This window comes from Lathyrus oleraceus, chromosome 7 (assembly GCF_024323335.1).
Source record: "Lathyrus oleraceus cultivar Zhongwan6 chromosome 7, CAAS_Psat_ZW6_1.0, whole genome shotgun sequence".
Classification (NCBI taxonomy): domain Eukaryota; kingdom Viridiplantae; phylum Streptophyta; class Magnoliopsida; order Fabales; family Fabaceae; genus Lathyrus; species Lathyrus oleraceus.
The window spans coordinates 44,427,787-44,439,929 of NC_066585.1; the positions used below are offsets into that span (position 1 = coordinate 44,427,787).

The following is a 12,143-nucleotide window of genomic DNA, read 5'->3' on the forward strand; positions in this document are numbered from 1 at the left end:
AGCCGTCTTGCTAGGTGGGAAATATCAGGCTAAGAAGACTTTCTTCAACTCGTTCCACGTAGTGACAGAGTTGGATGGTAGAGACTGAAGCCAAGCTCTAGCTCTATCTCTTAATGAAAATGGGAAAAGACAGAGTCTTATAGCTTCTGAGCTGACACCATTCGCTTTTACCGTGTCCGCGTATTACAAAAATACTAACAAGTGTAGGTTCGGGTCCTCCGTGGGACTACCTGAAAACTGGTTTTGCTATACGGCTGATAATAGTGAGGGTTTTAGCTCGAAATTGTTGGCTTCGATCGCAGGGGCAGCGATGCTGTTATGAGGTTCATCCTGTGAAGGGATTGCATAATACTTAAGAGGACGGTTTTGCACTTTTTTGGCCATCTCTGGTTGAACAACTGATTCAGAAGTAGGAATGTTAAGGTCAGGAAGATTTAGCTTGATACGATTTCCCGTATCAAGTCTCGTATCCGGCGTTCTAATCTAAGATAACGCTCGGGTTCATCGAGTAATAACTTTAATTTCTCGCCTTGAGAGCGAGTACTTGGCATACACTCGACAGATGTAGAAAGGGAAAAAGAATTGTCTGCCTTAGTCTATACTGGGTAACACTAGAGTTACGATATCGACTAAATTAGTCCCCGGCAACTGCGCCAAAAACTTGATCGCGACTTTGGTAAGTCTATGTGAATCGTGACTGCAAGTGCACAGTCCTATCGCGTAGTTTTAAAGATTATCGAACCCACAAGGACTAATTATCGAACGTATCATGGTCTAATGTTACTATGTAAATCTAAGGCGAATGATTGTTCTAAGATTGGAGGGATGAAGAGAAATAACTATAAAATAGAATAAAGATAAAGATATAAGATATAGGGGATATCGGTATGTAATACATTAAACCTCGGGGATTCGACTTATAGTTGGTGTAATCTTATTGGTTAAAATATTCTCCAGTAGAAATTATTTATAGAAAGGACTTAGTCTCACACTCTCGTTTTTATTGACTCTGACCATACTCCTAAACGAGAATGCTTGGCTCTCGCGGTCTCATTTTGAATTTAAAAGTATTTTATGAATATAGATAAAGTCTAATTAATCCTAAAGCGCTCTTGCTGTGTTTAGGATTAATGCCTAGTTTCAGCTATCTGGTTGAAATCTCAAGATCTCGTTCTTGTTGACCATAACCTTAGTTTGCTTTGTACTCTCGTACGAAAAACAATTTGATTAAAATAAGAAACTAAAGCCAAAAAAATAAGTTTTAATAAAAACTAACACCAATTATTTATTGAATCCCATCGTTTCGACGGTCTTTACATACCGACACCTAAGGTTTAGCCGGACATAGATCCGGTGACAGACATGGCAATTGGGGAATTAAACATACAGTAAGGCATAAATAAATAAAACAGTAAACAATAATAAACCTGGATTGTAATTTAAGAACTGGAATTGAATCTTGAATCTTTGATTAAATAATTCCGGCAGGCTTTGGCAATGAATACCCCTTACAATTTAATCCCAAATGCATAAAAATAATAAACCGTAATAGTCCCCGATGTGGAGAAATTATCAATTTTACAATGGTAAGAAACTGCCTAGAAACTAAAAGAAAAATAAAGCAGAACAAAAATTAATCGTAAACTTGAAAACTGGAAGAAGAGACCTCTCATGCGAGTCTGAATGGTCCTTTTTATATCCATTCCATATTCCTCATTTGTAGCGGAAGTTAGTGGAAACCGTGGCTAAAAGAGTGGAGGAAAAGTAGGAAGACTAGGTTGTGGCGGTTGCCACAACCCTAATTCCATGATGAGTGACAAACACCACTCTTGTAGTAACCGCCCACCACTTTCCAAGGGTTGGTGGCGGGTGCCACCTCCCTTTTGGCCCAATGTGGTGGGCGCCATATCCTTTGGGTAATGGGCTCCACAAGCCCATTTGCTTTGGTGGCCCATTATCCCATTGGAAACCTCATTTTCTTCTCTTTTCTTGCCTTTTTCTTTCCTTTTTGCTATTTTCCATTTTTCTTGCGGTAAATCTTTTAATCGATAAATACCTGCAAATAAACATAAAATACTATGTAATAAATGAAGGTAGAGAAAAACAAGAAAGGGGGGTTTGAATTGTTTTGGAAAATAAAACTTTTTAAGAATATAGACACACTCAGAATAAAGGAATTAGACACAAAATTTTATACTGGTTCACTTGAAATTCAAAGCTACTCCAGTCCACCCGACCAAGGTGATTTCACCTTCAAAAAGGACTTAATCCACTAATGTTGAAAGATTACACAAACAGCCGTCTAAGAGAATAATCCCTTAGCCCTCTTAAGTATTCAGACTGCACAGAGTCACTTGAGGAAGTATCTTAGTAATGAGATGATTGGTAATACACAGTGCTTCTAACAATAAGCAAATATTACAGAATTATAAGAACAACAATTTTTCACGTAAGAGCAACAACTCGTGAAATAGTGAAAGAGGATGATTGAGAGATTTGTATTCTTGAGTGTATCAGGTGTGTTTTCTTGTGAGGCATTCCATCCTTTATATAAGAGTTTGAGAGAACCGTTGGTTGATGACGGAATCTTAGTCATTGAAGACTGATTAATGTCATTACTCTCCTTGTTTCTTTCCAAAACAGTTTTGGGTGCGTCATAATTTCCTTCTAGAAATAGTTTCTTTCTAAATGCAGATTTCTTCATGGTTACACATTCTGAGTCAGCGAATCCTGTATTCAGAGTCTTGCTATGCAGTGTTCTTCTTCAGAGGTTAATTGTATCTGATTATCTCAGAGTTTCTCTTTAATCTTGACTTCTTCAGATCGTACATCTTCGGAGTCTGGATTTATTTTTCTCTTTCAGAGTTTCTGACTTCTTTTCGTTTTGCTAGCGCTTGTATTAGAGTCAGAACCTTCTGGTTACGTGTCCTCTGAGTAGGATCTAAAGCTGGATTATGTATCTGATGTTTTATCTATCTAATTGTGTGATCAGAGTCCTGCACACTTAAGAAAATTTTCGTTAGGGTACCATTTTTGTTTCATCCTTTGTTATCATCAAAATCTTAGAGCTACATTGTAGAACCAACTTTGTTCTTACAATCTCCCCCTTTTGTATGATGACAAAACAAGACAGATCAGAGGTGAAACAAAAAAACAATCTTAGATCAGATAAGGAAGGGGACTCCCCCTGAGTTAGATCCTTAGGTTAATCAGAGGTTCTTATCGGACCTTCCTTGGTTTAGCTATTTTCCTGCATATCTTAAGTCATTAGTTTAATAATTTAATGTTTGCAGTGCCTTGACAGGTTTTAGTTATGCTTCCATCAGTGTTGTTTTAGTTCTCCCCCTTTTTGTCATAATCAAAAAGACATAGCAAAAAAAACAAATATTTATATAGCATAGAAAAACAAGTACAGATAAGCAGCACAAAGGGCATAGATCAGAAAGCAAGAAAAAACATCGGGAGAAGAAGCAACAAATAAATAGCCTAGGTTCCTAAGGGTTTGGGGGCGGAGGCATCCTTTGTAGCAGCTGAGGCAACATGTTCTGAATGTTGATGTTGACCGAGTCCTGTTGATCTAGCCTAACTCGAACCACTTGTTGTTCTTTTTGTAGCTCCTCTAGAGTCTTCAAGACCATAGGGGCAAACCCAAAGTTGGAGTGCTCCCCCTGGGTCAGAGCATTAGCTTTGGCCTTGGCAGCTTCCTCTGCAGCAACACGTGCTGCTTCTTCAGTTTCGGCGTTCGCTTTAGCCTGAGCCTCAACAGCAGCCGCAACAGCAACAACTTTTTCTTCAGCTTCTCTGATCCGCTGTTCTTCTTTCAGGCGCGCTTTCTCTTATGCTTCCTTCATAGCCTGTTCCTCAGCTTCTCTGGCCAGGCGATCTTGGAGCCTTATACCAGCATCTCTGATGAAGTCGTTACGAACTTATTCAGAGAGGCCTTTCAGTTTGAAGGCTTCAGAGGTCATCCAACTGATCACTCTGTTCCAATGGATCCTTACTTTAGAGGGATCATCACTGATACCAGAATTGATAGTCAGAGACTTTATCTTATCTACTGAAGACTCTAGAAAAACTTTTATTGCTTCTTCTAGGGTAGGGAAGGTTGTTTCTGGTTCAGTGGAAGAGGTTGGGGAGGATGGAGAAGGTGGATTGGTGTCACCAAGATTGAGAGTGGGAGTGATGGAGGCAACAGAGGTTGGTGGTGTAGGAATGGAAGAGGGGGACAGTGTTGTTTGTTTAGGTTGTGAATTTGGTTCAGCCGGTGAGTGGATTGGTTGAGGTTCAGAGTTGATTGGTTGTTCAGGAGGTGGATTTGGTTGTTGTGCAGGTGATGGTGTTTGAGGCTGTTCAGATGTAGTTGGATTTTGATGTTCAAGGGGTGGGGAAGTGACTTCTGGTTCAGGTTCAGAGTGTGATGGCTGTTGAGAGGCTAGAGCACGAGCTTGTAGATGAGCCAGAGTGGGGGATTGAGGGTTAGATGGTCCATTGTCAGAAGAGAGAATATAGTATGATGGGGATTGGGGTGAGGATGATGATGATGGTGAGGTAGTTTCATTCAGCATTTCTGCTTCAGAAACGGGTAGTGTGGTGGTAGCAAGGTTGAATTTAAGTGAGGGTGGGTTAGAGGTTTTGGTGGTTTAGGGAGGTGTTTCAGAGGAGGTGTATATTGGAGTAGTTTGGGGAAGATAAGAAGCAATAGGTTTTATTTTAACAGAGCAGGAGAGAGGTATAGACTTACTTAGAGAGCTATCCAGAGGGGTTGGAGGTCTTGACCCAGAGGATCCTCCCGGTCTTTCTTTCTTTGCCTTCTTGGACTTCTCAGAGGGCTCTCACATCCTCTTCATGAAGTGTGGTGGATGCTCAGGTAGCCAGTCCACTGAGAAATTAGAGATGTCCACCCCTTGATTGGCAAGATCCTGTAGATAGTAAGCTACCACTTCTGGAGGGTCAATCTTGGAGAACAGATCGAGTCTGTTGGGAATCTTCCTATGATCCCTGAGTGCTTCCCAAGAGGTGTCTAGTGTTGGTTTAGCTATGACTTGATCAATGATCCCCATGCTCTTCAGATTCCGAGCGTTCAGAGGCCTCCCAATGTCAATAGTGAAATCTTCCATTAGTCTGAGATGGATAAGGTGATCCACTAAGCCACTTTCGATAAGAATATCTGAGATAAGTCTTCCCAGAGGGATGTAGTTCCTGGTCTTCATGTTGTTTCTGGTATCTTTGACAGAGTCTCTGAGATACTTGAAGAGCAATGCTGGAAGACACAGTTTCAGCCCCTTGTGGATGCAGTACAGAATACACTTCTGATCTGTGTTGATGTAGTCAGAAGAGTTTGATGCAGGGCGATGATGAATGGTGCCTAAGATGATCTTCAACCAGACACAGAGGTTCTAATGGAGATGCTTGTTCTTTGAGTGTTTGCCTTTAGCATTCTGTTGAAAGATAGTAGGGTTGATTTCCCGGGACAAGTATTTTGCCCTAGGGTTGATGTTGTAGCTGCGTCTTCCTCCTGTCTTCTCCATGTTAAGAAGAGAGGCGATAGATTTCTCAGTGATGACTATCTTGACTCCCAGAACGTAAGAGACAATGTAGTGATCATCTGAGTCTGCGAAATGCCAGAACTCCTTCACCAGGTTTGTGTACACAGGACCACAGAGCCTTTGAAAATAGGTTTCCCACCCTTGCAACCTTAACTCTTCAGTTAGGTCTACGCCATTCTTCTTCATGTTTTGAAAATCCACTAGCGACTCACACAATACTTCAAGCTTTTCAAACGGTGTTGCTAGGTGGATGTGAGGTTCACGATCAAGGATATGGGGTTCCCTGTAGATGGGGGTTGAGACGACGCCGGTGGTTGTTGTTGTTTGTTGAGTAGAAATGGGTGTTTGTTCCATTGAGTTCATTTGTTGACAGAAGTTATAGACGGATTGTTGTTGAGTATCCATGAAGAACAAGGTTGATGATGAAAGTTGAACGAAGAACTTGATAAAGAACTGCAGAAATCTTGAGGATGATGAAGAACTTAGAGAGAGAGAGAGAGGGTTTAGTGTAGACGTGGGTGTAAAGTGTGCAATTGTAGTGTGTGAAAAGATTTTATACCCATAAGGAGCATGCAAAACGACAGTATTAAGAGAGTTTAACTGTTAAAACATTAAATGCAACACGTTAACCAAGTTAGCACGTTTGGAGGAGAATGATTACAGCCCATGATGGAGGTCTAATCCCCAAATTAGCACACTGCTCGAGGAGATTTCAAGAGCCTGTCTCTTGATTTCTGCTAGACAGCTGTCTAGAAGTTCCAAGGTCAGACGTATGAGGTACCACATGTTACTTAATCTGAGCTTCAAGAATACCAAAGGTTTGTGATCGCGACTTTATGAGTCTATCGGGGTACTAACTGCAAGTGCACAGTCTAATCGCGTAGTTTTAAAAGATATCGATCCCATAGGGACTTAATGAATCGATCTATCGTTTTTCTAGGGTTACTGCGTAAAGCTAAGGCGGATGATACTTTAATGATTAGGGGGAAAAGTAAAACTAAATTTGGATCTAGATAAAATATCAAATAATATGGATATCAGTATGTAGTTCGTCGTAATTGGGGAATCAAATCTTCGTTGGTCTTTTTCTTAATTTTAAAATAAGTCTTTAAAGTAGACACTATTAATTAAAAGTCTTTTCCTCAAACTCTCGCTCTGTTGAATTAGACTATGACCTTATATTTTAACATACGCTCTCACTATTTCGTTAAATCTAAAATCACTTTTTGAAAATAATAGAATCTATAGAAACTCCTTTTGAGAAAATACTAACCGTTTAAACACCCTGTCTCAAACTCTCGCTCTGTTGACTTAGATTATATGATTAAACTTAAATGCTTAACTCTCGTCCTCACATTTAACTTTTAAAAATAATTTTTGAAAGTGATTAGAATTTAATTAACCTTAAAAATTGCTTTCGCCCTGATTTAAAGTTAATGTTCAATTTACACTATCCAGTTAAAAACTCAAACCGTCGTTCTATTGATTTTAACTTCTTTATGTCTTTTACTCTCGTACAAAAACCTTGGTATTAACTCTGTAAATTGAGACCAGAAAAAGAGTGACTATATTTTGAATTAAATTTAAAACCAACTCAATTTGAATTCCTTTATTCCGCTTACTTTACATACCGATATCAAAATTAATTAGCCAGACATGATAAACATGCACAAACAATAATCATGCATAAATACGGCCATATCAAACAAACAATATATATAAACAGCAGAACAAAGCATATGTAAATTAAAACAATAAATCAATTAATTAATGAACCTGGAAAAATACTAGAATTCTGGATTTTATCTCCTAGCTTCGGTGCTCGAACACTCCACCACAAGTCGGTTGGATTTGTTCTTCACAATTCTCGATCAGATAGGAAAGTAAAAACAAGGAAATAAAATACTATGATCTAACGTAAGGTTAGATCCAGTAAAAATTACACAATAATTTCCGGTGTAGAAACTATCGTGAGAAAATAAATTGTATGCTTCGGAAATTAAACTAGAAAAAAAAAGAAAATAAATTGCTTGAAAATTTAAAGTGCTGGAAAAATATTGCTGGAAAAATAGTACGGAGCCGAGAGAGCTTCAATTGGCTTTTGTGAGGTGTATTTATATTCACCTCCCAAAATAATCGTTTCCTAGAATGGGTCTTCAGTGTGGTTCAAAATGTCTACGAGTGCAGGCGAGGATTTAGGGGAAACCGTCCACTCCGTTACACACGTAAAGCCTAAAATGTAGGAGTGGAATGTGTGACGTCCGTCACACTATGTGTTACGGTCGTAACACTAGGTCTTAGGACGTGGCGCTCGGCACGTGGTTGTGACGGTCGTGACAGCCATTTCCTTTGTTCCAAACATGGACTGGGCTTTGGTGCTTCAGCTTGCTGCTTTTCCTAGAAAATCCTCTTTTTGCATCCCTCTTCTTTCTTTTTCACACGTGCTTTAAATAATGATACCTGAAATAAATAATAAGAAAATACCGAGTAATATCGAATAATATAAAATAAATTGACTCAAATAACGATATAATTTAATTAAATCAAGTCTAAAAATGTGATATAGTTTCATGTTATCAAACTCCCCCACACTTAGACTTTTGCTTGTCCTCAAGCAAGATGAAATTTCCAAACACACATCAATTCTTAATAGGTTGCGAGTAAATCTCGTTTAGAAATAACCTGAGTTTAATCTTAACATCAGAAACTACCGTAACAACACTAGATAACCCCACCTTACGCAAACCAGTTCGAGTCATGCTATTATAGCTCAGCCTAGTTCTTTTGCTCTTATTTCACCCGTTTTCATTCGAGCGAAATCACATTAAGCCCTTTATCCTTTCGCGCACATAGTGGAGTAACCGATTAGTAATTCTGATCCCCTTTTAGTTAGAAGTTCTGGTACATAAGTTGGATAACTTCTTTATTTAGTCTATTGCAAATTGCGGGGGATCGGACCGTAGTCCGCCCTACAAAGTTCAGCACCAGAAACCGCTGAACCAACTCACAATTGATCGTTCATACTATGTTTTTGTAGGGTCCGCAACCTTTGGATTAAATGATCGGGTAAGGATCACCTAATTTAATTAATGCATTTCCTGATTTTTAATATGTTGTTTTGGGAATCATTCACTTGTATTCATTGGCTCTCCACGTAGTTTGCTATTAAGATGATGCCGACTTCTGATATAAACTACTCGGGGTTACTATAAAACTAAAAGTTCAAGGAATTGGTATAATAGGTACTTAAACTGATCTAACATGCTGAGGTTTTTAGAGTGTTGGGGCGGTAATAATTTTGTCTTAATTTCACTCAAGTTTTATAAAATAAGCAACCTTTATACTTATTGAGTGTGTTGAATTTTGTTATGGCTCAAGAAAATTGAGGAGAATAGATAATAAAATTTTTCACACTAGGGACTTGACTTAAGAAAAAAAAAATTATTATTGAAAGGGAAATAACATACTTGAAAGGGAAATATTGAAAGGGAAATAACATACTTGAAAGGGAAATAAACATACTTGAAAGGGAAATAAACATAACTAAAACAAAGTTTTCCCCCCTACACTTAAATGAAACATTGTCCCCAATGTTTCAAAAAAGCGGAAAAAAAAAAGGAAAAAATGGAAACCAAACTCAATTCTGCCTGCGTCCTCTTGTTCGCGGACCCAGTGATCGTTCACGTACTGCCAAGTCATCAAACCTGTTAAGCAAGCCAGTGAACCTCTGGTCGGTTATTGCATTCCTCTCTTGTTGTTGTTGTTGCATCTGGCGCATCAGTTGCATTACTTCGTTATTCTGCGCATGCATGGCATCAAGCCGTTGGGCTTGATGTTCAATAGCATCCATGATGTCATCATTTGTTGCAGGCCTTCTTCTTCGACGATGTCGGGAGGATGGACCAGCTACATTATCGGAAGGATTATGTGGGACCGAATGTTGTTCAGGACCTTGATCACCTTGCTCCATTTCATCAAACTCGTCTGGGGGCGGGTTTGCTTGTGTAGGCATGGTAGGTTCGGGAGCATTCAAATCGTAGATGAGTCTGTTGGGGTTAGTAACATCGGTGAGTGCAATGTTGGGCATAACGACGCTTGGGATTTCTTGGTTATTCACCATAAGATAATAATTCCCGCCTACCCTATTTTTGATTAAGCGGCAGGAGCGACAATAGCTGATATCCATAAACAGGGGTGGCAAAGATTGCAAATTCTGAAGTCGGTCCCCTAAATTTAAACCGAGTGCGATGGTGGTTATTAATCCGCCAATCACAAAAGGTTGGTTGCCTCGAGCACAAAGGGTACGGATATGGTGAAGTAAGAAAGAGGCGGCGTTTACCTTTGTATCTGCTAAAAAGATGCAGTGTAGGAAGAATAATTCTTTCGCGTTAACTTTGTTGTTGTTGGATCTTCCAAAGATGGTGTTTTGCAAAATACGGACAAAATACCGGATAGTGGGGTTGTGTATGTGCGAAGCAAGTAATGCATCCCAATTGGTGGTTACCACACCGGATATTTTTCCAAAAAGTTCGAATGCGACCGTGTTCCACTCTGAGTTTGGAGGGATTCTTGGGTGGACGTGGTCTCCTTCAGGAAAATGTAGCATGGCACTCAACTGTTCTTGAGATAGTGCGTACTCAGTGTTGAACATACGGAATTTTGCGACACCGGTTAAGTACTCGTCCTCACCGGTTGGAGTGGTGTATGAATAAGAGCTTAAAAACTCCAAGGTGAGTGATGGGTATGTTGGGTGATTTTGTGTGCACAGAAAAGTTAAATCGGATAACCTAAGCAGCCATTGCACACCTTGATGTAATCCTAATTCTTGTAAGCAATTGAAATCTGGGTACCTGGTAGATGTGACACCGCGTTGCTGGAAACGAACAAACTGCTCCCGTTGATAGTTACTATCTTCAGTTCGGAAAATAATATTTCCAAATTGCATTTGATGTTGGTTCTCCGCCATTTTGATTGGTAGGTAGAAAGAAGGAGAAAGGAAAAGAGGATGAAATTTTTTGTATAGAATGGAATGATGTGGTATAGGAAGAAATGTAGTGAAGGTATTTATAGGAAGAGTTTTGGAATTGGGAAGAGGAGTAGGTGAGAAAAAATTAATGTGGATAGAGAGGTGAGTTGAATGGGGGTAAAAAGGTGAGATGAATAAAATAAAGGTGAATTGAAAAGGGGAGTAACGGTCGTGACAACGGTCAAAAACATTTTACGAGAAAGCAGGTTGTCACGTTCGTGACAACATGCGTTACGGGCGTCATGGGGGTGTGGCGACCGTGACAGCATGCGTTACGCTCGTCACGCCTCTGATCATGCAACGGTCAAAACGTTCGTGACAGCATGTGTGTTTTGTTTTTTTATTTTTTTTATTTTTTTTATGTTTTTAAATTATTTTTTTATTTTTTCCTTTTTGAATTGCCATGAATGCTACTTTACTACACCATAGAATATATATTTTTTTCTCTAATAAGCCATGTAAGTAGTAACATACAATATATATCATCATTGGTAATTTTAGACAGTGCATAAATCAAAATGAAATTTAATTTAATCAATAATGCCAGTAGCTTCATAAAAATAAACATAATGTAATATTTGACTGAAGATAAAATAAAACATGCGAAAAATAAATCCTAAGATTAAAAATATTGTCAAACGAAACTATAAATTTCCTAAGACTAAAACTAGTTAACTGCAATTCTTCTAGCCACTTGTAGAATCTCTCGTCGGAGGAGCAAAGGAATTGACACGGTGTAACAACTCGTGAAATTGATTTGTCATTCTACTCATGTATTCCATAAATTCATGTCCCATCATAGTTAACTCTTCTCTAATGGCATCTTGTTCTGACATCAAAGCTTGAATAGCGGTATTATAATCAGTTCCGGGCATATGATGTCTAAGATCAGGTACTGCCGATTCTGCGGACGGGACAGGATGAGGTGGAGAGGCAGCATCATGGTAACCATTTGGTGTCTGCGGATCAGACTCAGCATTAGGAATCTGGTTGTCAAGAATCTCATAATCTTGGATGGTTTCAACAGATCTAACAGGAGAAGGTATTCCATCTAGGTTGTAGAGCCAATTATTTCGGTTATGGACACTAGTCATCGGGCTAGGCATGGTGAATAGGTAAAAAGCTTGGTTGTTAATTAATAGTTCAAACTCTTCAGGTCCAACGTTTCCTATAAACATAGTGTTGAAAAGGAAAAGTATATTCATAGGCTGAATACCACAAAAAGGGTTCAGATCAAGCATGGGTTGGCGCAATCCAATAGCATTAGCAATCATAGTTATCAATCCTCCTATTTGAATCGGTGCACGGTCATCTTGAATAAGGAGGTCAAAACTCGCCAACATATAAGTGGCACCATTCACTGGACGATTCTGGGAAGCACAAAATATTATGAAAAGTTCATCACGTGATACTGTGGTAATGTTTGATCTTTTCCCAAAAAGAGTGTGTGCTAGGATCTTGTGGAAATAACGAAAAGCTGGGTTATGTATGTTTCCAGAAAGAAACTCATGTTCCTCAGGTTCGTCATTTCCCGTCAAACTTCCCCAAAAATGCTCAAGCTCTCGATATTC

The 12,143-nt window shown here is 39.1% G+C and overlaps 1 protein-coding gene across 1 annotated transcript; it reads right to left on the reverse strand.

Moving 5' to 3' along the window:
* Positions 1-3,494: 3,494 nt before the first annotated feature.
* Positions 3,495-4,565, reverse strand: LOC127101932 (pollen-specific leucine-rich repeat extensin-like protein 2). Its single transcript, XM_051039358.1, has 2 exons — positions 4,002-4,565; positions 3,495-3,752 (listed from the first exon to the last, which is right to left on the reverse strand). Exons 1-2 carry the CDS (start codon positions 4,563-4,565, stop codon positions 3,495-3,497), a joined length of 822 nt encoding a protein of 273 aa, XP_050895315.1.
* Between the last annotated feature and the right edge of the window lie 7,578 nt (positions 4,566-12,143).

What these genes read in the sequence shown, in the direction of transcription:
- LOC127101932 (XM_051039358.1), bottom strand. Translation starts at nt 4,565, where the DNA reads ATGCTGAATGAAACTACCTCACCATCATCATCATCCTCACCCCAATCC. An exon ending in TCAGTGATGATCCCTCTAAA is followed by an intron (nt 3,753 to 4,001) that starts GTAAGGATCCAT and finishes GTTGAGGCTCAG; the next exon opens with GCTAAAGCGAACGCCGAAAC.